The sequence below is a fragment of the Mercurialis annua genome, linkage group LG6 (assembly GCF_937616625.2).
Source record: "Mercurialis annua linkage group LG6, ddMerAnnu1.2, whole genome shotgun sequence".
Taxonomy (NCBI): Eukaryota; Viridiplantae; Streptophyta; class Magnoliopsida; order Malpighiales; family Euphorbiaceae; genus Mercurialis; species Mercurialis annua.
The window spans coordinates 44257362-44284934 of NC_065575.1; the positions used below are offsets into that span (position 1 = coordinate 44257362).

The following is a 27573-nucleotide window of genomic DNA, read 5'->3' on the forward strand; positions in this document are numbered from 1 at the left end:
ATTTATATCAATAATTTCAAGATGAATAAATTATAAACAATTTTAAATTATAAATAGAGAAATATTTGTAAGTATTTTGTTTGCCAATGAGTTCTATGAATTATTAAAAGTTGCATAAATCTAACAAATAATTTAACAATACGTGCAACAGTACAAGCAACGGAAAATTACTAAAAATTAAAATGTACAATCTTAGCTTTGATAAATGGAGATGAAGTAATCAATAGATACCTGTAATTTCTGTTTGTTTTTGCCAGATAGATTTTGAGAAAGTGGAGAAGAAGCCAATAGTATAGATTTTGAGAAAGTGGAGAAGAAGCCAATAGTCTAGGGTTTTGAATTTTAACTTTTAGTATATTAAGTTAGAAAGGAAGAAAAGTTAAGAGTGAAAAATTGAAAAATCCGTATGACAAACAAATCATTGATATTTGGACTTTATCATTTGGGCTCTAACTAATTGGACTAAAAATAAATAAACTAGACCCTTAAGAATTATACCTAATATTTTTTTTTAAAATAAGAGGGGCAATTGACCCTCTTACTGTCCCTGTACCTACGCCCCTGACTCCAAATGACCTGACATGGAATAGACATGTTACACTAAAACGCGTACAGTCTGATTCGCAGAGCGCCTCACGAAAATAAAAAAAAACATTACATAACTATTTTTCTAAACACAAATAACCATCAATCAAAATATCCAACTCGATAAGGCTCGAATTTCTAATCTCTAGAATCACCTCACACTATGAAGCATATTCCACGAGGCACGAATTCCTTCTCCCTCTCTCCGGAAAACCATGGCATCCCGTCAATCTTCAAGGCTGTCCACCCTCTAACTTCACCTTAAGATCAATAAAATTATCAGAAATCACTAACTGAAACTTCATACTCTTTTATCCAGAAAAACGCCATACCTCCTCTCATCCTCACATTGTCCACCTCAAAACAACTGCCAAAACCCATAGCACTTTTCAACACTTCCACTCTAGTATCAGATATCATGGTCCCACAAATAAAAATAAAAAGCTTTCTTGCCAAGTCACTATGGAACTGAACACGGATTGGTCATCCTGCGACAGTTCCAACCTAAGAGACTCATTCCTTCGGGCCGGCCTTATTATCAAGGCCTGCCGTTCAGTAAATTGTTGGATCAACAATTATGTCCTGGACTTGAAAAATTGTCCCACCATCTGCATGAACACCGCTCATACCCAGACTAGATCTTTTTCTTTTTGAATCTCACGCCAGCTCATCATCCATCAAATTAGCAAATCTAGAATTCTCGCCTTTGTAAATAATTTAAGAAGATTTATTTCCCACCTTAGCCACTAGATCAGTGGCATTTCCTACAAACACTCCTTTCTCACTTAACTTCTTATTTTGAATTTCAAAAATCCGATTCGATCTTGTTAGGCTCAGATTTTCAATAATTCTCTCGTCCAAAATTTCCACGTCAGCTTCTTCTTCTCCGATCTCCTCCCTCACCGGACTTGCGCTACGCACCCACTTGTTAGACTTTGGAAACAGCTGTTTCTTCAAGATTTATCTCATGTATGACCCGTATGGCAACAACTCCTTCGCCACCGGATTATCAAGATACTTCTCGCAAAAAATTTCCGAGTGTCCCATTATACCGCAATAAAAACAAAACATTGGAATTCTTTCAAACTGAAAATTGATCCAACTCCATAAATTCTCACTTCTTCTTAATCCTCTTTCTTCTTTTCAATGGCTTTCTAACATCCATGCTCACATGAATCCTCATCGAACTCTCTTCTGTTGGTTTAATTGTTCGTTTATCTTGACAAACAAATTTCCCTAAGAAGTTTCCAACATCCTCTCTCAATTTCTTTGAAGCTAATCCAAGAGGAATATCCAGTAAATGCACCCACAACTCCGCTTCCCAAAGATCTATTTCTTTCACCGTTTCACCCACGACCAACTGACGACAAAGAAACAAATGAAATTCGAAAGTCCAAGGACCATCATCCAACACTCTTCTCATATCCATTTCGTGAAAGTATTGAAATAAGAATAAATTTGGCGCCGGCTCGGTTACACAAACACCCTTCACTGGCTTCTATATTGGAAGTAAAATTGATTGCATAGCAACACAATTGACATGTTTCTCAGTAAGAAACCTGCCTACTAAACTCCACTTATACTTCTCAGAATCATCTCTTGTCTCTACATCACAGAAGTCCAATGCTTCATCATCCTCTTATTCCATAGTCAGACGAGAGTTAAAATCAACCACATCGTTTATTCTAGCCATGACGTTAGTCCCAGGTACGTAGAAATATCACACTTGCACAAAATTAAACTCCCAAAAACACCGAACTCATGAAAGGGATAAAAGGAACCAATTGGAGTACAAGAAAGTGTGGGGCAAAGCAGTAAAAGTAAGAAACCTAAATCCAATAGAAGAATAGGTAAAGAAATAGAGGAAACACTAACAGACTTCAAATACCACTTGTCGTCGGAGCACAAGACAAAACCTCTAACTTGCCAAAATGCAACACTTGCTACGGAGATAATTGGACGGGTGAGGCGCGTTCAATATTTACATTCCAGTTGAACTCTAGTTAAGTAAAGACCCAATGGTACTAGTACTAACTAACTATTCAAATCTTTTTATGTTTAAAAATTGTAAATTCAATTAGATAGATTCGTTTAAAATCTGTCTAATTTTCCATAATCAAATTAGCATTTTTTAAAAATTAATTTCATTGAACTATGTGATATTCTAATGAGCGACTTTTTTTCTTTTTACTTTTTATAAAAATATACATCCAATTGCTATGATAGGCATATAATTAAATCAATTTAAAAAAATAGACAAATTTCCTGCATTATAATATATTTTTAAAAAGTCAAAAGAATTGGCTTTCAACACCATTAGATATTAAGTTAATGAAAAGCAACAAGTTGGTTCCGTAATTTCTTATTAACCTATGGAAAATTCTTTTTACATCTTGCGGAGCATTAGCGAAACCGAATGAAAAGTTTTACTCTTTTATAATGAATAAGCAGCACTATGAGAGATTGATCACCAGTCACCTTGTCATAGCCTTTAAACTCTACCACCAGCCCTTAAAATCGAAAAATTATTACACGCAACTGTTGCGCTATGTCATTCGTACAACAACCTAATACGTTAACCATGTAAAAAATTGATAATAAAAAAATTAAATAATAATTAAAAGATTTTCTATCGCAAATATTCATTAGCTTGTCGTAAATATAACATGTCACAACCAACGCATGGGATAAACACTCTTTTAAATCAGTCATTTTTCCGTCTCTTCGCCTATTTCACTTGAGCTATTTCTTAAACATTCAAAAAGAATCACAAAAGAATTAGAAAGCATATAGGGTATGTTTTCTTTATGTTAATTTGAAAGTCTATGACAATGGATTCTGAAGGGTATTTTCTATCCATTACTTAAATTAATGGTAATATTATTTGTGCTTTATATTTAAAACTACACATTTGAGGTGTAATATATCAAATTTGCATAAGTGTATTTCCTCAAGATTCGTTTGATAAAAATAAATTCTATGTGAAATCTACTTTTACATAAATATAATATTTTAAAATTTTATTTTTTCGATTTTATAAAAATAATTCTATTTATACCAAATAAATTATACATACAATTGAAAAAATAATTACTCCATCACAACACGAAATAAGTTAAGCACATCAATTTTGAAATTCTAGCAGGAAAGGTAGAGAAATTCAAACCAAAACAATACAAGATATAATAAGAGATATTTTTTGATGTTTTACCTCTTCACGTTAATGGCGTAAACCTTCAAGGTGACAATGTTTATGATGTCAGTCAGAGTCTTTAGGGAGGAGATTATCAGAATTATAAATGTTAAATAGTTATTATGTGTATTATTATATAAGAATAGAATAGTCTTTTACTTTTTCAATTTAGCCTATATAAATTCTTTTTTTATTATTTAGAGTTTAAGACTTTTTGTTCTAATGTTAACTTACACCTTCTTTTACATCTTATTCTCTCTTTCAGTTAATAGAATATTTAATCTTCCTTTAATATTATCATGATGTCAAAGCTAATTTCCTACTCTAATCATTGAATTGATCTCGTCCACATTACGGTACACAGTATTACAAAATATTGTTAGGCAATTCTTTTAATTGTGCAGTTGTTGCAATTGGTGATTGTTCGGTATTGCTTTTGGTGATTTCTCTAACTGGTTCATTTGTTTGGTTGCTCGCCTATTGGATGTGCATCAGTTTGGTTGCTCGCATGCTCTGCTCATCTTTTGAATTTGTTTTTTCTGATTAGTTGATTTAACTTATTGTGTCTTGCTGATTTTTTTAATATAATAGAAACTAAAGATGATTCGCTTCAAACAGTTATGTCCAGTTAGATAATACGATTTATGCATATTGGACTTCTTGTATGAATTTTTTTTTAAAGGTAAACAAAAATGAGATTATGTTTAAGATGTTTTTATTAAGTTTGTTGATTATGTGATTTATTAGATAAGTGGGAGGTACATAATTTCAAAATCATTACTTGGAATAATATATAAATTTATTTAATATAAAATTTGTAAAATTATTATTATATATTAAAATAAATATTATTATAGTAATATATAATGTAAAAATAAATTTATTTTAATTGAAAAATAATAAAAAAAAGAAAATTAAAAGGAAAATAATAGACATATGACTCTAACTTATAATTTATAGCACTTTTAAAAGTAAGAGTAATGCTAAATAAAGAATCAAAAAAATTGAGTTAAAATTAGGGAATGTAATGCGTGAGCATTTTATCACCTTAAGGTTTATGAGTTTCATTAATTTCGTTTTGCTTCACTAAGTTTGATCTTATGGTAGAAGAGTTTATATTAATTTGGAATGTAATGCGTGTACTGGATCAGTGTGGTACGCTAGAGCAAGTAGTGGGAAATATATTCTATATAATGGAAATATAATAAGAAAATACTCCCCGTCTATTTTTAGTTAACACTTTAGACAAATATAATAGTGTTTAATAGACACACAATAGTAAAAAGGACTAAATGCATCAAATGATAGTGTGATAGACACACAATAGTAAAAAGAACTAAATGCATCAAATCATCAACTTTTACGTGTATTACATATTTAATATAAATTTTTAGTTTTGGCACAAACTTTTCAGTTTTTGCAATTAAGACACCGACACTGTTTTGGATGTAAACGGCACCATTTTTTCAAACAAAACACAAACGTGTCCTTAATTGCAAATATTAAAAAGTTCATGTACGTTTTTGTCAAAATTAAAATTTATGTTAAATAATAAGAAAAGTTATTGAATTTTTGATGCACTTAAGTCCAAAATCAAATATTCCTAGTCCAGGCAGGAAATAGTAACAACACCAAGGAGAAATATAAATGACTATTTTATAAATCAAATTAATATTAATTAAAAATATAAAGGACTATTTTGTTTTTTTATAAAAAAGATAATAATTTTTTTCTTCTAGGCTAGGAGAAGCTCCTTCTGCTTACGTGAGAATAAGAGTTGCTCCTCGCCTAAAGAACAGACCCACCAATTTATTCTTCATCTTACATGAAGAACATATATTAGGTCATGTTCTTTGTTAAAACTTGTGTCTTAATTTTGATATTAACAATCAATTGGCATGTAATCGTTTTCTAATATCGTCTCCAGTTCTTTTGCAGTTTACAAGCAGTTTTTGTGCATTTTTTAAGTAAAAGATGATTGTTTGTCTTAATAGGTGATCGTTTATCACTTCAAAACTCACTGTTTTGAAACTGAAAGAATTCTGGCAATTTTGGCAAAAATTTACGTACTACCGACAATCAGACAGACGATCGTCTATCATGAACAAACGATCGTATGTCAAGGTTAAGTTTGATTTTTTATAGCCGTTGGAGACAGACGATCGTCTATATTTTTATGACGATCGTCTGTCGTTTGCAGACAACTTAATTTTGAAGTTTCTCAAGGATTTATAACGGGAAGATTTTTGCAAAAGCCAATAGAATTTTGTCACATAAGCAAGAAGCCTTTAAGACTTGTTCTAACTCTTTGAACTTAGTTAGAACAATTATTGTAAATCTTTAAAGCTCTAAACTACTCAAAACTCTCTCAAATTTATTGTGCATCAATTGCTTGGTGTTCTAGTTAGTTAGAGCATTGATTGTTTTTGATTGTGGATTATTGATTAAATCTTGTTAAAATCAATTAGTTGTAAGTTAGGGGTTTAGTTTTGAAAAAACTTCAGGTTGAGTGTTTAGCTTTAAAGCATCATTTTTATAACTTGTAATCAAGTTTATTTCTAGTGAAAAATATCAATCTTTGATTGAGTAATGGATGTAAGACCGGTGTTTAATTCGAACCTCTCTAAAATATGTTTGTGCTTTCTGCTAAACTCTAACTTCATCACTTTTTTTCTAATCAAATTTTAATTTCAGCCATTATACCTAATTCACCCTCCTTTTAAGTATTTCATTCTTCATTTGAGATGAAGAACATACCACATACCTTGGGTCCGTTTTTCTTGCAAAAAAACAGACCTAATTGGTATGTTCTTCTTTCCAAATAACGACTGACTATAATTTTTTTTCAGCCAATATGTTAAAGAAATTGAATTTTTTTTAACAAAGGATCAAAAAAGTCCATAATTTAATTTGATATAATTAGAGTTTTTTATGATTAATTAGAGTAAATTATGATTTTTATGAAACTCACTTTCCAACTAAGATGTCACGCCAGCAAAATGGATTTTTGACCAAATATTTACAAATTCAGGGTATAAGTGATTCAGTTTTGCTATTTTGAACTTTTTTAATACTTTGATCAAGTTGAGGAAGTAAAGTGATCCTTTGTTTGCATTTGAACTTTAAAATAAAAAAATAAGGTTTTCTTATGTTGAAAAATGAAGGGTCAATTTTCTTTATACAAATTTAAACATTATGCTCAAATCGCAAAATCCGGTAAATATTTTATATATAAATTAACCTATTTCTATTACATTATATTTTCTTATAAGAATTAAATTCATATATAGTATTTTATAATACTGATATTAATATTATCAGTATTAATTATTACAAGAATCTCGTGGCCGACGGAGTACTATTCATGCTACAGTAGTGTGACAGATAAAGTACTATTCATCTATAGAAATTTCATGGCATACAGACTACTATTCATGCTGCAATATTCACTCCAATTTTCCTATAAAAATGACCCTCTTCTCCAAAGGAGGACGCAACAAATTTTCTCAAAATTAGAAAATTTCTACTTCTTCTTCTCTCTTCCTCTATACTTTCTTCTCCTCATTTCTTTGTTTATATTGTAATTTGTATTTCTGCATTTTATATTTCTGCATTTAAGTAGTCGGTCATACCGTCCGATATTAACATGTAAGTTTATTTTATTTTTATGTCATTTATATATCTTCTTTTCTTATTTAATCTCTCTTCACAATGATCAAGTAACTTATATCCTAGGATCGTCTCTTATGGTGTGTGTATATATATATATAATCAATTTTAGAAAAGATTAATTGATATTGGTACAAAATTCTCGTTTTGTTTCATAATCAATAATTTTTTTATTAGAAAGAGACCTTTCTTTGGCCCTCTTTCAAAAGGAAATGCGGGGGTGGGGTTAAGTTCGGCAGAGGGTTCGAGAATAGGGTAGGGTCATGTCCTTAAAATTCAGATATGAAAAGAGTTCCAAACAACTAATAAATTACAATAAATAGATCATATATTGTATTAATTAAATATTAGTATGTAAAATTTCCTATGTCCCAATACAAGTAATTTTTTTAAATACTGTATTTTTTAGTAAATCACAAATTTTAGAATTATTTTTTTTATACATTGTACATCGGGAATAAATTACAATAAATAGATCATATATTGTATTAATTAAATATTATTATGTAGTATTTCCTATGTCCCAATACAATTATTATTTTTCTTAAAATACTGTTTTTTAGTAAATCACAAATTTTGAAATTAATTTTTTTTATATATTGGACATTGAACAGTTTTTTTTTTTTTTTTTTGAGGAAATTCATCGGACAGTTTAGTTAAACTTATTTGAAATAGATAGACATTGACCGATTAAAATTTGCAATTTTTTTTTAAATTGAATCAAATCAAACTTTAAATTCTGATTACACTAAACGAAACCAAAAAGTTTGATGTATTTTGGTTTGGTTAAAAATCAAAATGTTTACCTCTTTTATTTTCTTTATCTTAAAAGAACAAATATATATATGTATTATTTTAAAAGTTTTTAATTACTTAATTTATTTTGGTTTAAAAAAAATCGATATCAAAATGCACAAACCGAACAAAAAACCAAAATTTACCTAACCACAAATTTACCAGACTGTATTCATCAATTAATCGAGCTATAGTTGGACTTTTAGTTCAGTTTGATTTTATAATCCAGATTGATTTTAACATGAGGAAGTAAATTAGTAATTTTATCTAATAAAATATTAAAATTTATTTATTTATTAATTAATTTTATTTTTAAATTGTCAATTATTTTGGAACGGCAAAGAATTTAAAACTGATTTAGTGTTAAAAGTTCAGCTTTTTTGTTTTCTGTGGATCAAATAAAATGAAAATTGTTGCACATAAGTGAAATGGGTAGCGATTTTCGGCTTAATATATTATTTAACCTTCAAATTTTACCATTTTATTTCATGTTATTTTTTTATTTCATTAAAGTTTGAACCTTTTAATTATTATTTTTTTGTTCTGTTTAACACCTAAACTTTATCATTTTATTTCATATGACCTATAAACTAATTTTTTGTTCCATTGAACCTCTTAACTATTTTTTTATTTTATTTAATCCCTCAACTAAATGTTTTTTCCAATAAATCTAAACTATTTTTTTTACCCATTTAACCTCTCATACAATATATTGATTTTACAAAATATATAAATATGTTTCTTACATTTAAAATAAAGAGCGATGTATCTTAATATTATTTAAAAATATATTTAAGGATTAATTACTTTAAAAATCATGAATTTTAGCGTGTTTTACAATTTAAACACAAACTTAAAAGATTCGTAATTGATTTGAAAAGTTTGAAATTATAAAAAATTAAAAGTTGGTATCTTAAAATTTCTAAAATTAAAAATTTGAGATAAATTTACGAAACACACTAAAATTTATATTTTTTTTTAACAATTAAACATTAATTATCAAAGTATAATAAATTTATGTATTTTATAAATATCGTTAACCAAAAGAGACAAATCCTTTTATCATTGTTGAAATGTAAAAAAACATTTACATGTTCAAGAAGTAATAACATTTAATTATTTGATCAACTTTAAATATTTTTTATTTATTTCTACCATTTTATTTCTAATTTATACTATCGTCAACAATTTATGAAAATATTATTAAAAAAATCATGTATCATTGTATGTAAATTAATGTAATTATTTTTAAGAATTTATTCTAGACATAATATGGTTGAAAATTAAATAGTTGTAGTTTTGAGGAGGTTAAACGGGTAAAAATTAAAAGTTTAAATGTGCAATATGCAAAAAGAATAGTTAAGGGGTTAAATAGAACAAATAGTATAGTTTGAGGGTTAAATAGAACAAAAAAATAGTTAAAAGGTCTAATGGAACACAAAATTAGTTCAGAGGTTGCAAGGAACAAAATGGTAAAGTTTAGAGGTTAAATAGAACAAAAAAATAGTTAAAAGGTCCAATAGAATAAAAAATTAGTTTCGAGGTCGTATGGACTAAAATGGTAAAATTTAAGGGTTAAATAATGTATTAAGCCGCGATTTTCCCACTCTAACTATTACTACTCACATCCAAAAGTATTTAGTTAAACTAATAATATACCCTTATTATTTCTTTCTTAGGAAATTCTTTTTATTTGGTAAGTCATGGACTATAAAATTAAATAGACTTCGTTTCAAAGCATATTTTTATACCACTGTTGTATTAGTTTTTTTTATATTAATTTATATCATTAATTCTTTTTATAAAATTAACTTTTCAATACAGATTATAAAATATTTTCACATTTTATAATGTTAAATAAATTTAATGTGACACTAAATGATAATTAAAGTAGTATTGTTTAGGTAATTATAAAAGAAACCAATTTTAATGTGTTTATAATTAGTTATAAAACATAAAGCTATAATGAAATGAATGTTTTTTTTTTTTGATAATTGGGGAGGAAAAAGCGCTTGTGGGAGTTTTTATTTTTTTGATGAATGAAATTGTATTAAAAATGCCACAAGATGTGGCAAACACCTAACTCGAGAGATTACGCACAAAATTGCACATTAAAGGCTAGTCTTTGAATTAGGAGGAATCAAAGAATTGTTCAAAACAATACAATCTGGATTTTGAAATAAATCCATGCTAAAATAGGAAAATCTAACATCATTACATTTAAAAAAGAAAACCGCCCTAGTAAAATTCCATTGAACGATTACAAGGATGTCCGTGTTCTTTGACTGAAAAATCCTTTTGTTGCGAGCTTTCTATAGTTTCCCAAAAATCGATTCCCAAATCAAGCACTATAATTTGAAGTATCTCCCCCCTTGAATCAAATGTCTCCATTGCTGTAAGAAATCATCAAAATTCCTTGGCATAATCCAATTCAAATCAAATTTCGATAACACTAAGTTCCAAACATAATTAGCAAAAGAACAGTGCATCAAAATATGCTCTAAATCTTCCGGAGCTCCACAAATATCACAGCCAATAGTATCATAAGAAATAATGTTCCGAAAAGCGAGAAAGGATAACGAAATGAAATTACTATTATTATTCTAAAATAATTCAGTTAAAAAGAGTAATGAGCTTTAAATTCACACAAGAAACTAATGAGGAAATCAATGACAAAAAATAATTAAAATAGTAAATTAAAAATTAAAAAAATAAATATAATGTTCTGCATTGCATAATAACAAATTATTTTGTACCTGTTTTAAAATAAAATTATTTTATTTATAAAATTATTTGTATTAAATTATTTTTTTAATTATTATATCATTATTTATGTTTATACTTATCCATATGTCGGATTTGGGTGATTTTGAATTGGGAGTAAATAAGCTTGACTCTTTTAAATACAAGTCCAAGCTCGGCTATTGTCCGGCTCGGGGCTAATACTTATATCCAAACCCGCCACATATATTAAATTTATGCAAGTTCAAACCATATTTTTTGAGTGTGTATTAAAATTAAACCGATTATAATAGACTAAATTCCATGTAAAAAAAGTTTAATATCAGAGTCGGGTCGGGATTATGTAAAATATAAATGTGCAAATTCGATCCAACAACCTATATATTTTTTGAGTACTTTTATTTTAATTAAACTAATTATATTCGCTGTCAAGTTGCTTGGGCAGTTTGGAGTTTTATTCTCAATTTGTGCAATATCTCTTTGGTGGCTCCTTCTTCTATTCATGGTTTTTTCGTTTTTTAAAGTTCGTTTTCTCGCAAGAGACATCGTCCTTTATGGCAATGTATTTGGTTTTTCTGCATTTGGGAGATCTGAAAAACTGAGAACAAGAGGATTTTCAGACATGAATTTGAGGCAAGAGATACTTTAATTTATATGGGTATTTGTAGAGCAGTAACCTTCTATAAAGATCATCATTGTGGATTTTCTTATTCTGCAAATGATGTTTTCAGAAATTTACTCGTTTTCTGTAACGATTTCTAGCTCTTTTAAGCTTTTCGCCTTTCACTGTTTTGTGGTAGAGCTAATATACCCATCATTTATCAAAAAAAATTATATATGTTGTTGAGAGTAATAAAGAAATATAATTTAAATGAATAAAATGTATATTGGTATAACTTCAAAATTCAAGGACTCGTATTGTTGTTTTGGGAATAAATACAGGGTACATTAGTCAATATAAAGCTCATTTGGAGCGCGGTTATAAATTGAGGAGCGCGAAAATCCGTTCCCTAATGCAAATTACTAGGGGTGTGCACGGTTCGGTTTGGAGTGCACTTTGCCATAACCGAACCAAACCACCCCTAATTAATAAAAACCAAACCACCCATTTCGGTCAACGATTTTTTCGGTCCGGTACACCGAAATTTTGGTTTTAGCCGACCGAACCGAGCCGTTTAACCGAAATTCCAAAAGCATAAAATTTCGAAAAAAAATTAAAAGCTGCAATAAGAACAGATATTTGAAATGAAAAATACAAATCCAAAAACCATAAACCAAATCAACAAGAATCATATCAACAAATTAAAGAACAAAATTAATATGTAAATATATAAACAAAATTTTTTTTTTTATGATTACAGATTTAAAATCAAAAAAGATATTCTAAATAAAAAGTCCAGCCGGCCGGAGATCATGAAGCGGAAGCCCTTATCATTGTTAGCTAGCCGATCTACACTCATCATCATCACTGTCGACACCGACCAAATGATGAAGCAGCAGCCTTCAACAGAAACTGATTACCCGCCTAATCTTGTCCATGTCGCACTAATTAATAAAAAAGATGAAAAATGAAAAATAAATTTTTGATGTGATTTAAGGTTGATAAAAAAGATGAAAAGGGAGAAAGGACGTAAGAAGGAAAAAGATAAGAGAGTGAGGGTGAGAAGATGTAAGGAGGCGGCAGTAAATTATTAAGTGTTAGGGTTTTTAGGTTAAAAGGGAGTATATATACTATTCTCCAAAAATGACTAAAATGGCCTTATTTATTATTTCGGTTTTTTCGGTTCGGTTCGGTAACCGAACACTAAAACCAAACCAAAACCGAAAACCGCAATTTTAATATGTCTAAGACCAAACCAAACCGTTTTAACCATTTATTTTTTGGTTCGGATATTTTCGGTTCGGTTCGACTCAGTTTTTCGGTTCGACTCGGTTTTTGCTCACCCCTACAAATTACTCTAACTTTTGAAAGTTGTCCATGATTATTTTACTTTTTTGAATTGAGATTTTTTCAAATTCATTTTGAATTTGAGAAGGTAATGTTCACGATGTACACCATTCATTTTTATTATAAAAATAAACGGTGTAAATCAAAAAAAAAATTAATCAAATTAATCTATACTGTTTATTATAAAATGAACGGTGTAAATCGTGAACATAACCCCCTCAAATTCAGATGAATTTAAGTGAATTCTAGACCTATTTTTTTTTTCAAAGTAAAACTTATTAAGTTTATTAGGGTTATTATTACTATTTTCATTCAAAGGTAAATTAAAAAAAATAACAATTTTCATCAAAAAAAAGAAAGTAACAATAGAAAAGGCAAAACTTTAGCTATTGTTTCATTATGGGGAAAGGCACATGTGCCCTTTATGTATTTTAAAGGACTTAAATAGTAGTTTGCCTCTTCAATTTGTAAGCAATAGTCAATTAACACATAAATTAACTTTGTTGGTAAATCAATACATAAACTTGGTAATTATGCCATTTTGACAAATTAATTTACAAGTTAAGGGGGCAAATTGCTAATTTAGGAGACAATTAACTTACAAATTAAGAGGGCAAATTGCCAAAATGGGGCAAATTGCCTATAATTATTAAGTTCATGTACTAATAATTTGCCCATAAAATTAATTTATGTGTTTATGGCCCATTGCGTATAAGTTGGAGAGGCATATTGCCACTTAAATCTATTTTAAAGTTCTAAAACACACCTAACTTTAACAAACTAGGGAATATGTGCCCTTTTAAATAGCGGTCTGAAGATAAAAATTGTACTCCAATCCACTAGGCAATGTGGAATAACTTTTACCAAAATTTAATCTTCTTATGGTTTGGGAAGTAACTGAAACTTCAAAAAAAAAAAAAAAAAAACACCAGCCAAATAATTTGCAAAAGTCTAATCCCTTATAAACAATCATCAAGAATCAAGGCTATACTTATTATTGCTTTTCCGATCAATTTTTAATTATTATACAAATGTCTTTCTTTTTGAGAATCTTACATTATTGTTCAAGTGAGTACTCTTTTTACTCTTTTATAGTACTTTCATATTTTGGTATTACAGTTGTAGTTCTCATGTCAAATGACTATATATGACAAAAAGAAATGTTTATCTTAATATAAATATGAGGGATATATTTGTACCTTTTACTTTATTTTATTACATGTTTGCAATGAAAGAATCAATTAAAAATAATACTATAAAACTATGAGACTAACAAGTATTAAAAAAATATTACCAAAAAAAATTTGATGTATGATAATAAGTATTTGTGGTGGGTTAATGTTGTTGCATTATATTTTCAATAAAAATTGTAAAATAGCGAATATGACTTTTTCGGAATCTGTTAAGAAATGTTAGAAAAAAAAATCAACATTAATTTTTTTTTTCAATATACTTATATTTTTGTCAAAAATATAGTACAATGTCTGTTCTAATTTTTTTTTTCTCAAGGTAGAAGTAGATATATTTGAAAGGCTAATTACATGCCTCCATTTGAGTTCATTAGCAAATAACTTTTGCCTTCGCCTCCTGAGCTAACAAATGAGCCTCACAATTTTCCTTTCTATTGATATGACAGAAACTAGAACGACGATAATCGCCAAATATCTTGACAGGTTTCCCAATTAACACTGGAGGAGCAATTCCCTAATTTATAGTCTAAGAGACCAGCGCGGCGTCGTCTTCAAAACATACAGATTTCCAATATAAACTGATACTCCAATTCATTATTTCCCTAAAAGTAAGGAATTCCAAGATGCCTGAGTCCCATATATTTCTATAGATCCCTGAGAACTTGCCAATTGTCTAGCCTGATATGCTTGCAACACCCGCAATGGACCTAAATTTTTTCTCCTTGCAGGTTCCAGCATCATACTGAATTATGATCATGTTGGCCTGGGATGTTGAACTTCCTTGTCTTTCCTCAGGAACCTGCCCTGCATTTTTATTGATTGCTTTGGATTCTCTTGTTTCTAATTCACTGGCTACATCAAGCTCTTCTTTATATGTGCTGCATTCTGAATGGTATCTTCCACCGACCACTCTGAATCTTTGAAAATTAAAGAGTTTCTAGCTTTCCAAATTTTCCAGAGCAAATAACACATCAAGATGATGCTTAAATCTGAATCTTCTAGGCTTTTGAGGGAGTTCAGAGTAAAGATCCAGGCATGATTGAAGTTGGAATTTTGGATCATGCCTGATAGAAGAGGTAAAGGAGAGGAGAACCATACTCTTCTAGAGAAGTCACAATGGAAGAAGAGGTGAACCCTGGTTTCCTCTGCCCCACACCTGGGGCATCTTAAGTTGCCTGCCAATCTAACATTTAGATTTTGGGCTATTTGAAGACCATTCAGCAGTATACGCCACATAAAAACTTTAAGTTTGTTAGGGATGCTCAGCTCCCATAACTCTTTCCATTGACCTCTTGAAAGATGAGTTGAGTTTAGGATTTCATTCAAATGATTTTGGTTTGGATCATTCTCAAGAGCTATGTAATAGCATGACTTTACTCTGTATATTTCTGAGTTAGTGAAATGCCAGATTTGCTTATCATGAAGGCTTGTTATAGGGATTAGGTTAGATAAGATAAGTTGTGCATCTTCCTCCACAAAAAGTAATCTGATGAGGTTTTCATTCCAATTGCTGCCGTCCTGGGATTTCAATCCTTGGACCTTTTCTGGGATCAGATTTTCCTGACTCTCAGCTCTCAGACGTGGCTGAAAAGGATAACTAGAGGGAACCCAAAGATCTTGAAGTGTTCTCGCACTCTCCCCTGATAACACATGTATTCTCCTACCTAATTTAAGCAATTTCAGGCCATGAAGGATGCTTTCCCAACCCCAAGAGGCATTAGCTTTTCCTAGGGCATCCCAAATGAAGGAATTTTTGAAATACTTGTCCTTTAGGGTTCTGTAAAGAATAGATTCTTGGTTTTGCATAATTCTCCAAGCTTGCTTTGCTAGAAGGGCTTGATTGAAAACTGAGATATCCTTGAACCCTAAACCCCCTTCCCACTTACCTTTACACATTTTATTCCAAGCTATCCAACTTATTTTCATTTTTTGGCCATTACTTCCCCCCAAAACCTTGATATTCGGCTACTGATTCTATTGCATAAGTTTTCAAGAAGTCTGAAACTCATCATTGCAAAAAAAATGGGATAGCTGCAATTACTGCTTTGAGTAAAACCTCTTTTCCTGCTGGTGAAAGGAAACTTTCTTTCCACCCCAGCAACTTATGTTCTATTTTGTGGATTATGTCCTCGAAAGTGTGCTTCTTTGATCTCATAACTATTGGAGGAAGTCCTAGATATATGCTTTCACTGTCAGTGTTCTGCACCTTCAGAAGTGAGGAAATAATTCTCCTTGCTATAGTATCTATGTTATTGCTGAAGAAAACAACAGATTTTGAATAGTTTATGACTTGGCCACTTGCACCTCCATAATCTGCTAAAACTCTGAGGAGGCCTTGCACTGCCTGCATAGATGCTTGAGTGAATATGATTGAGTCATCAGCAAAAAGTAAGTGGCTTATTGATGGACCATTTCTTGAGAGCTGGATTCCATTGATGATATTCCTCTAAGCAGCTTGGGTCAAACGGTGAGATAATCCCTCTGCACATAGGACAAAAAGAAGAGGAGATAGGGGGTCTCCCTGTCTCAATCCTCTTCTTGGGCTAAAAAAATCATAAGCTTCTCCATTTATCAGGACAAAGTAGTTGACTGTGGAAACACATTCTCTGATCCAATTAATGAATATATCATTGAATCTTCAAACTTTCAGGATTTTGAAGAGATAGTCTCATTCTACTCTATCATATGCCTTACTGATGTCAAGCTTGATAGCCATATGTTTCTGTCTTCCATAATTCCTATTTTTGAGGTGGTGCAGCACTTCATGTGCCAGGAAAATGTTGTCTAAGATTGATCTCCCTTTTATGAATGCATTCCGGTGGTGTTCCAAGATCAGGGGCAAGATTTGATTGAGTCTCTAGGTCAGGCTTTTGGATATGATTTTGTAATACACCGAGCAGAGGCTAATAGGTCTCAAGTCAGATACCTTTTGTGGATGGTGAACTTTTTGGATTAGGGCCATCAAGGTATGATTCATGTTTTTCAGCATTTTGCCTTTTTGGAAGAATTCATGAATTGAGCTTGTGACTAAGGGACCAATTATTTGCCAATAGCTTTGGTAGAATGCTGTGAATCCATCAGGTCCCGGTGCTTTGGAGGGATTTATAGAGAAAACTGCATCTTTTATCTCTTGTTGAGATATAGGTCTTGTCAATCGGAAATTCATTTCCTCTGTCACTTTGGGGGTAAATCCCTGAAGGAATTCTTGGACTGTACTTGGATGATTACTGGTGAAGATCTCTTTGAAATAGTTGCTGATGATCTTATTCATCTAGTGTTTCTCTGTCGTCCAGACCCCTAAATCAGACTAGAGCCCTGATATCAAGTCCCTTCTCCTTCTTTGTTTTGTTTTTTCATGGAAAAAATTTGTATTTATGTCTCCCCAATTTCAGCCATGATTGTCTGGCTTTTTGCTGCCAAAACCTCTCTTCTTCTATTATTGCCTTTAGAAATTGTTTCTCTTGACTTCTAATTGCATCTCATTTTATGACAAAATCAGGCTTTGCCTTTTCCTTTTCAATATTCTGAATGAGTCTATGGATGTCATTTTGAGCATTGGAGCTGTTTTGATTACTCCATTTGAAAAGTATCTGTTTGATATTCTTTAACTTGTTGTGAATCTGATACATTGGACTGTCCTTTATTGGTTGACTCCATCCCACTTATATCATTGTTCCTACTTCTGGTTTATTCCCCCCATCTTTTATTAAAGAAAGATTTTCTTATGAAGGTTTTTCCTTTTGGTTTCATTCTGATCAGTATTGGCACGTGGTCTGATCCCAGATCATTTAAATGTTCCACTTGAGCACTGAGGAACTTGTTTGCCCATTCTATTAACACCATAGCTCTATCCAGTCTAGTTTGGATCATATTTGGGGGGTTTCATCTGTTACACTAGGTAAATTTATGACCTATAAAATCCAGTTCTGTCAACTGCATTCTCCTGAAAAGAATCATAGAATTCATAATGATTCTCAAATTTAAAGGGATTCCCTTCTTTCTTGTCTGAAGGGAAGAGATAATCATTGAAATCTCCAGTAATAACAAACTCACTCAATAACTTGTGATGTATGTTGCTTAAGAACTTCAGTTGTTGAGCTCTTATGTTGTAATTGCAATGTAAGTGGCAAAAGATTATATCAAACTTTGGACATTTGGGATACCAACTGAACATATGATAAAGTATGAACTGATAAACTGGATTGCCATATCCACATCATCCTTCCAAGCCAAACACAAACCACCTGAAATCCCCACTGGTTCTACACAATAAATATTTGGAAGATCACAATAACTAATCATTTTCCTTATTTTATTTTATTTGTTTTTTTGTTTCCATAAGGAATATAATATCAGGAGAATTTGAGTTACATAGTAGTTTAAGGTTCTTTACTGTCAAGGCATTCCCCGAACCTTGACAATTCCATGACATTAAGTTCATTTTGGCCTTTGAGGCTCTTTAAGGTTGGCCTCCCCACCTGCAACATCTTGTGTCTTGTTTTGTGTTGTCTCTTGCCTTTGTTTATTTATGTTGTTCAGCTCCATTCACTTGCTCATTCCTAGTTTCTGGGATCAGTTGGCTTGTATTCATGAGGACATTCATGTCGAAGGCTGGTAGGGGTCCCTGAGTTCTGGCCATTTGCATCACTGGAATATCTCCCTTTTTTTCGAATTCAGTAGTGTTCAGTTTCCTCTTCCCTTTTCCTCTTCCTCTGGTTGTTGGAGCTTTATTTTGGTCTGGTCCTTCTTTAGGAGTCTTTGCATTTTTCATTGGCTTCTTCTTCCATGTGCGCGCCTTGACATCTTTCTCTATTTGATTGATGCAGGTTTTCTCCTTCTCAGACTGAAAATCAGCAAATGAATTTGGGAGGCCATCTGAAGGGTTGGTGTCAGCAAAAAGAGCTCTGATTTCCTCCATATCTTTATTTGAAACTATCTGGCTGTGTTTGCCCTTGTTATTTTTCCCATAGAAAAATTCAACAATCATTGTTATTTGCTGCTCCAGTGCCTGCTGGTTTTGTTGTTCCATTTTTGCATACTTCTCCCTTGTTTCTTGAGACACATTTTTATAAAATTGTGAGTGGCACTCTTTAGTTGTTGTTGTTGTTGTTGTTGTCATACTAGGGAATGTATCTAGTGGGAAAATTCATGTCATAGCTGAACTCGCTAAGTACTTTAGTAGTTATCATGGGTGTTGAGAAGGTTGGCATGGATGTTGAGAATGTTAGTACTGGGAAAGGATTAAAGTCATTGTAGCCAGTGTTGATGTAATCGTTGCCTAGCACATCTTAGAAAGTGTGGAAGCTTGGGACTATGATCACATTTTCTATTCTTGCCAATTATTCCTCTAACCCATATTTATATGTGCCCTGCAGGTTCAGCTATTCTCTAATCTCTTGAATGTTGATGCTTTGTATGCCTCCATTGGCTAGGTTCGCACTGGCATCCGTTTGGACAGTAGGTTGGAATCTGGATAGGGAGTCCAAGCCTGTGATCATATCCCTCGCTCTTCCAAGAGCTAGGGTTGGCCCTCATGAACAGACCATACCTATATTTTCCAGCATAGAAGATGCCGCTTCCTCATCAGTCATTCTTGTTTCACAAAAGATCCTCGTATGGCCTATTCTTCCACAGAAAAAGTAGATGTTAGGTTATTTTTCGTCTCTGAATCTGACCCACTCTTTCTTTCTAGCATCTGTGATGTTATGGAAGCCTGCCAAAGGGGGTCCAGAATTATCCAGCTCCACTCTAATCCTGAGAAAATGTTGTCTCCACAAAGTGGCCCTGAGATCCATGTCTATCTCAATGAATTCATTGAATAATGTGGCTTTTTGTCTACAATTCTTCTCATTTACTTGATTTGGGGGACGACCATTTACCTACACCCAAAAGAGGGAAGAGGTGAAGTCGATTCTGGATATAGGAGTGTCTCCATGCCACTCTTTAATGTTGATGTGTTGATTAGCTATGTTCCATGGTCGCTCCTCAAAGATTTTATCATAATCTTCCTTCAGAAGGAAGTTAATGGAGAAGCATTTCTCAGAGAACCGGGCTAAAGCGAATGCTCCTTTGAGTTTTCATTCCTTTGTGATGTCTTCTTTTATTTTGGTAAGCCCAAACACCTTCTTGGACATCACTTTTGCTGCCAGCAACCAACCACTAGCTACTCCTTCTTTCTCCTTCTTCACATGGAGAGTAAGAGTTAGTTCTATAAGTTTCATCTGCTTGGTCTGGGATATAATATATGTGATGGGGCATGCAAAGGTAGTATTGCCACTTGGTCTGACTCCTGCTGAAGATGATGCTTCCTAGTTGATATGTCTTTGATTTAGATCGTAGCCTTCATTATCTCCATTGAAATTGCTTTCAGTGTTTTCACTTATCCTGGTCATGTCTTCTTCAGGGAACATTTTTTGTATGCCTTTGTCTTTGGAAGGGGGAGCTCTCGTTACTTGTTGGGCTTGTGGGTCTGGTTCTCGAATGGTTAAGGCTCTGAATGGGTTGTTGTGGAGGATTTGGTTGTCATTTTAGGGCCGTGTGCTCTCAGCTTCATGTATCATTTCTAGAATGGGGTTTCTTTTAGTCACTGGTTTTTCCCTCTAAACAGGGGGGTTGAGGTCTTTTTGGGTCTGCCATTAGGAGTAAGATGAAGATCAGTAGAATGTAGAGTTTTTTTGCTGGTATTTGTTCTGGAGGGTTTGCTGTTTAGTCTCCTTCCTTTTCCACTGCTTTTTATAGCTACATCTTGCCTTTGTGTCCATCTTGGAATTCGAAGGATAAAAAATAATGATTAGAACTGCTTTCGATCGACTAGGGGAACTGGAAGTACTCAGGAGTTGCGCCGATAAGCTAAATTATAATTTGTCTACTGGAACCGATCGTCTTTACTGTTGTCCGAGGAATGCCTCCCAGATATCTGGGGAAATTAAAAGGATCATCATCTTTGCCATGCAAGAAAACGTGAATAAGGGGAAAACGGCTACTGTTTTGAGAAAAGGTAAAACGCAGTTAGGCTATCAATAAATGGAGCTGGTAATTATAATTACTGTAATTATTAGGAGTAAGATGAAGATCAATAGAAGGTAGAGTTTTTTTGGTGGTATTTGTTCTGGAGGGTCTGCTGTTTAGTTTCCTTCCTTTTCCATTGCTTTTTATAGCTACATTTTGCCTTTGTGTCCATCTTGGAATTCGAAGGATAAAAAAGAATGATTAGAACTGCTTTTGATCGATTAAGGGAACTGGAAGTACTCAAGAGTTGCGCCGATAAGCTAGATTATAATTTGTCTACTGGAACCAATCGTCTTTACTGTTGTCCGGGGAATGCCTCCCAGATATCTGGGGAAATTAAAAGGATCATCATCTTTGCCATGCAAGGAAACGTGAATAAGGGAAAAACGGCTACTGGTTTGAGAAAAGGTAAAACGCAGTTAGGCTATCAATAAATGGGGTTGGTAATTATAATTACTGTAAGTATGATTATTAGGGATAGCTTTGATAATTAAGATCAACAATAGGGAAAATAAAGTTAAGATTTTGGATTCTCGAACCCTAATTGAAATTTCCAATCCAATAAATTTGGGGCTTAATCACAATAAAATGCCAAACGTATACGTGAGGGGTCAGTTATAGCCAAACGTTTAAAAATCGGCATAAATAGCCATTTTTGACTATTTCGGATTCTTTTATAGCCATTGATGAATCGAACCAGATTTTATTGCCACCATGGCAGCCACGTCACTATTAACATCAAAAATTGTTGACATGGCAGCCTTTCTAACCAAACCACATTATGACCCGACCAAACCAAACCCACCCTCTAAATCAACCTTAATTAAGATACCAATTAATCCTATTTATCATCATCTATCAGAATCTTCTTTTATCATCATCCACCACTATTACACCCTAACTACAATACCCATATGTAAAGATTGAAACTTTCCCGAAAAAATTAATTAAAGATTGAAACTTCCCCAAAAAAATTTATATTTCTTGATGGATAAATCCTGAACTTGATTTCGTTACCATTTTTCAATCACAAAACTTATTTTATGGACCTGCATTTTCTTGGGTTAATTTGATTGTCCTCTTCTTTATCCACTCTCCACATTTTTCAATCACAGTAATAATGGCCGCTGATTTCTAAGCGATTCTGATTGGCATTTAGTTATTAAATCTGCAACACCCATATTACGTACCGGCGGTATTAAAGTTCTGGTCACCGGAGCGGCGGGTTTCGTCGGAACCCATTTCTGTGGAGCATTACGGTAGCGGGGAACGGCGTTGTTGGCGTTGATAACTTCAATGCAATGAAATATCATGCTTCTTATGTTCATAGTAATGTTGGTGGATTTGTTTCGTTACTTGAAGTTTGCAAGTCGGTGAATCCACAACCTGCAATTGAATGGGCAGCTTCTATTTCAGTCTATGGACTCACGAAGAAGAACATATCCCAAGGGTCTGTTCTTCACGAAGAAGAACAGATCTCAGGGGATATGAGATCTGTTCTTCGTCAAAATTTTGGCGGTGGGGTGGCCGGATTTTTTCCCGTCAGTGGTCGGTCGGCGGCGGTTTGTTTGTTTGTTAGTATTGCAGAGTGTTTGTATTTTAGGGTTTAGTAAATTATGGTTTAGTAAATTATGATTGATTATGAGAGTAATTAGATTTAATTAGGGAAAAAAGTAGAAAAAGCTTTTAAATTTATATTAATTAAATTTTTAAATTAAAACAGATTAATTGGTGTTTTAATTAAATTTAATTAGAGCTAATTTTTTAGAATATTAATTTGTTTTAAAAGTTGGGTTTGGTTTGGTCATATTATAATATGGTTTGATTAGGAAGGCTGCCATGTTAATAATTTTTGATGCTGGCAATGACGTGGCTGCCATGGTGGCAATAAGATTCGGTTTGATTCACTAATGGCTATAAAAGAATCTAGACTTAAGTGGCAATATGCCCCCTCAACTTGTAAGCAATAGGCAATTAACACACAAATTAACTTTGTGGGCAAATTAGTACACGAACTTGGTGATTATGGGCAATTTGCCCCATTTTGACAATTTGTCCCCTCAATTTGTAAGTTAATAGTCTCTTAAATTGGCAATTTGTCCCCTTAACTTGTAAATTAATTTTCCAAAATGGGCTAATTGCCCATAATCATCAAGTCCGTGTATTGATTTGCCAACAAAATTAATTTATGTGTTAATTGCTCATTACTTATAAGTTGAAGGGGTAAATTGCTACTTAAGTCAAGAATCTGAGATAGTCAAAAATGGCTATTTCTGCCGATTTTTAAACGTTTGGCTATAACTGACCTCCCGCGCATACGTTTGGCATTTTATTGTGATTAAGCCTAAATTTGGGGAAAATTTGGTTCTCTCTCTACAACTTTCTCTCTCTCAAATCTTTTTTGCCCTATATTTGTTGTTATTTTAATTTATTAATTTATTTACAAATAAATTATGTAATATCAAACAAAAGGTTAACGCGCATCTTGAACTTGTGACACGGGGAGTTATCTAATCCAATTTATACTTTTTTGAGCAACTAACATCAAAACTCTTCATTTTTTGGTCAAATAACCCCATAATTTATATTTTTATTTTAAAATATAGATTTAAAATAATTATATCGCAACAATTAGCGAAGTATTTAATTATTTTTTTTGCATCCCTCACTTCCGATTTGTACTTTACACGTTTTAAAAATATAATTATGGGATTATTTGAGCTAAAATTAGAAAAATTAGAGTTGCTTAAAAAAAAGATAAATTGGATTAGCTGACCCCCTATCACAGGTTTAAGGGACTGTGGACCCTTTGTTCAATATTAAACCACCAACTTACAAAATCGAGGAGCAATTACTGGCCTTCTACAGTTAGCTTCACTATCAAACTTCCTAATTTTCCATAAAAAAATCAGACGCTCTGAAAATGCCCAGCCCTATCAACCTAATCCCCCACCGTCCATTTCAAATATCTGGTACAATTCCCGCCAATTCCTTCTCCATCGCCTTAACTAATCAATCACATTATAAACAATGCCGTTGCCTCCCGAAACGACGACGATTCTCCTCGCAACTCTTTCAAAATCCCTCAACCTCACCGCAACAAGGAAATTTCTTCAAGGTGGAAAACAAGTACATGCACATTTAATAAAATTAGGGTTTCACAATGACTTGTCTTTCCAAAACCAGATTCTGAATGTATATGTTAAATGTAAAAAATTCCACGACGCACATAAACTGTTTGATGAAATGACTGTGAGAAACGTGGTCACTTGGAATACTGTAATTTGCGGGCTTGTTGACTGTGGTAGTGATTACAAACCAAGTCTCTACATGTGTTTTAAATTTTTTAAGAGAATGATGCTAGATAAGGTAGGTTTTGATCCTATAACATTGAACGGTTTGTTCCGCGCTTGTCTTGAGCTAAATCGAGTTGAGATTGGTAGACAAATGCATTGTTTAGTATTGAAAATTGGATATGAGGGGAGTTATTTTATCAGTAGTGCTCTTGTTGATGTGTATGGAAAATTCGGACTGATAATCGAGGCTAGGTGTGTATTTGATAGAGTAGTGTACAAGGATTTGGTGTTGTGGAATGTGATGTTGTCTTGCTATGCATTTAATTCATTGACAGAAGAGGCTTTAAGAGTCTTTAAATTGATGCGGGAGGAAAATTTAACAGGGGATGGTTTTACTTTTTCGAGTTTGCTCAATTCGTGTGCGATTTTGGGTTCTTGTGGACTAGGCGGGCAAATACACTGTTTAGTTTTTAAATTATCTTGTGATTTAGATGTTTTAGTTGCTAGTGGACTTGTTCATATGTATGCAAAGATTGAAAACATAGATGATGCTCGCAAGGTTTTCGATGCCATAGCTTTTAAAAATGTAGTTTCTTGGAATACTATGGTGGTGGCTTATGTGCATCAGGGAGATGATAAGGAGGCTATTAAACTTCTAAAAGAAATGTTGCGGGAGGATTATTTTCCAGATGAACTTACTCTAGCTAGCGTCCTTAGCTCATGCGGCAATGCATCAGCCGATTTTGAAATTATGCAAGTTCACGTTTATGTAGTGAGATTTGGGTTTCAGTCCTTTTTATCTGTTGGAAATGCCATGATTAGTGCATACTTTAAATGCGGCAGAACTGCTAGTGCACTTGCATCCTTTGACTCAGTTTCAGAGCCTAATCTTGTTACATGGACTTCCCTTATCAGTGGTTATGCATTCAATGGTTTTCCAGAAGACAGTATCGTGATGTTTGAGAAGATGTTATCTGCCGGTATACGGCCAGACTCAATTGCTTTTCTAGGCGTTCTTTCTGCCTGTAGTCATGCAGGCTTGATAAAGAAAGGACTTCATTATTTTGGTTTAATGATTAAACATCATCATATTTTTCCAGACGTAGAACACTATGCTTGTCTTATCGACCTTCTTGGTCGCGCTGGACTTTTGGATGAGGCTTTTAATCTTGTAACCTCAATGCCAATTGACCACAGAGCAGACACCTTTGGAGCCTTCATTGGGGCTTGTAAAATACATAGAAATGTTGAATTAGCTGAATTGGCTTCAAAAAAGCTTCTGGAGTTGGAACCAAATAATACTGTGAATTATGTTCTTTTGTCCAATATATATGCTTATGAGGGTCGTTGGCATGATGTGGCAAGCATGCGCAAACTAATAAAGAACAAATGTGATCACAAAGTACCAGGCTGCAGCTGGACGGAACTTCATGGCGCCGTACACATGTTTGTGTCCGGTGATAAATGCCACCCTCAAGCTTCAGAGGTGTATTGCATGCTAAGGATATTGCAGTGGCAAATGGAGGTGAGCATAGAGTGCCCGATTTTATTGTGATCCAAACTCAAAGCTTGCTTTTCATCATTTGAGGTATTTGTATACTTTCTCTGTTCATACACTGGCCGGTCTTTTACACTAGAATTAAGCAAATTTCGTTATAGTGTTTTCTATGCCCTGAACTATTTGTACATGTCAGGTCAGGTACAGAAAATAGAATAACAAATAGCTTTAAGCATTTTATTAAAAGGCCTAATGCCTTAAAAACAAGAGGAAATTACATCCAACACTGTCAAATCCCTACACGCGCTGTTCCCTTGCAAAAATACGGTGCACTTTCAATTTCTTTCATTTGTGTGCTTTATTTTGTAATTTTAGTATTAACAAAATTAAAAAGATTATGTTTATACTTCTAATTGGATTGTTGTCCTTCCTCGGCGGTGCCGCTTGCTGTCCTGGCAGCTCATGTTGTTGAACTAAAAAACGCTACAAAATGCTCCTTGAACTTTCGTTTTTGTAGGGGATGCTTTTATTCACTCTCTTTGCCAACTATCTGTAATGGCATTTGTTTAAACTTTTTAATGCTTTATTTTTTTCTTATTTTCCTTTTATTTTCTGCATGCTACGACTTTTTTAATCTTCAACCACATCAGGAGCAAACAATTATTTTTTAAAATTTTATAGTACATATTTACCAAGGGATCTTCATGGTTGTTTTTTTATCAAGCAAAGTGGTTAACCCTAACGCTAAAATCTCAAGAGCTGCTAATTTGTGCTCCATTCTTTATTGTTTTTGTTTCTGTTGTAGTTCATTGGAATCTTCTTATTTTGTAGGCTGGATATCTATAGAAGGCCAAGTAGTTGAAACGGGACTGACTACTACAATGTTACTGAATGCTGAGAAATTTCCTGTCATAGTTCCAAATTCATTATTTTCCAGTCAGGTCGGCCCTTTTTCCCCTACTTATCCTGTACATAATAAGTATACCATGGTTTATCTGTTCTAATTCATGATCCTACTTCTCATGGTGGTAATGCTTTTAGAAATCCATTAGTGCTTCAACATTAATATTTAATACTAATGTGAGAGCAACTGATGTTATTTTCTAGTCTGTTTCATAGCTGCATGAGTCTTGCTGAAAATAATTCTTTGTTTAGCTTTTTATCCCACTTACTTTTGAAAAAGCAATGGCATTGACTCTGGTAATTTTTAAAGCAAGCTAGCATCTCCACTCTAGTGCTAAAAATACCTCACAATGCTATAATTTAGCATTTAGTATAAAAAAACACATCTCCATTGCACTTCTATTTCATGTGCTAAATTTAGCATATGTAAACTTTGTGCCAAATTTGTTAGAAAATTTAGCATATGCCAAACTTTATTATATCTGAATTATTTACAGATTTGCCATCAATTATGATAATCACTTACAAAATTACAAATTTAGCATTTAGTTAGCATTTTGCAATGGAGTGAATTTCAATAATATGTGCTATATATAGTATTTTATCTTATTTTATGCTAAAAATAGCATAAAAAATATAACATGCAATGGAGATGCAACATTTTTGGCCAAAACATCTACAAGAGGGTTCTTTTTCCAAAGAAACTGCAACAATATGAACAGTTGTGCACACATGTAGAATAAGGA

General features: G+C 32.7%; 1 protein-coding gene across 3 annotated transcripts; it reads left to right on the plus strand.

Moving 5' to 3' along the window:
• Positions 1 to 23993: 23993 nt before the first annotated feature.
• Positions 23994 to 26859, plus strand: LOC126685850 (pentatricopeptide repeat-containing protein At2g46050, mitochondrial-like). 3 transcript variants are annotated; one of them, XM_050379827.2, is made up of 2 exons: positions 23994 to 25951; positions 26756 to 26859. In XM_050379827.2, the coding sequence occupies exons 1-2, from the start codon at positions 24161 to 24163 to the stop codon at positions 26768 to 26770; spliced, it is 1806 nt and encodes a 601-aa protein (XP_050235784.1). In that variant the 5' UTR covers positions 23994 to 24160; the 3' UTR covers positions 26771 to 26859. The 3 variants fall into 3 exon arrangements, with proteins under 3 accessions (XP_050235784.1, XP_050235782.1, XP_050235783.1); XM_050379825.2 differs by having other exon boundaries at positions 23994 to 26014; positions 26756 to 26845; XM_050379826.2 differs by lacking the exon at positions 26756 to 26859 and adding an exon at positions 26121 to 26194 and having other exon boundaries at positions 23994 to 26014.
• Positions 26860 to 27573: the final 714 nt, after the last annotated feature.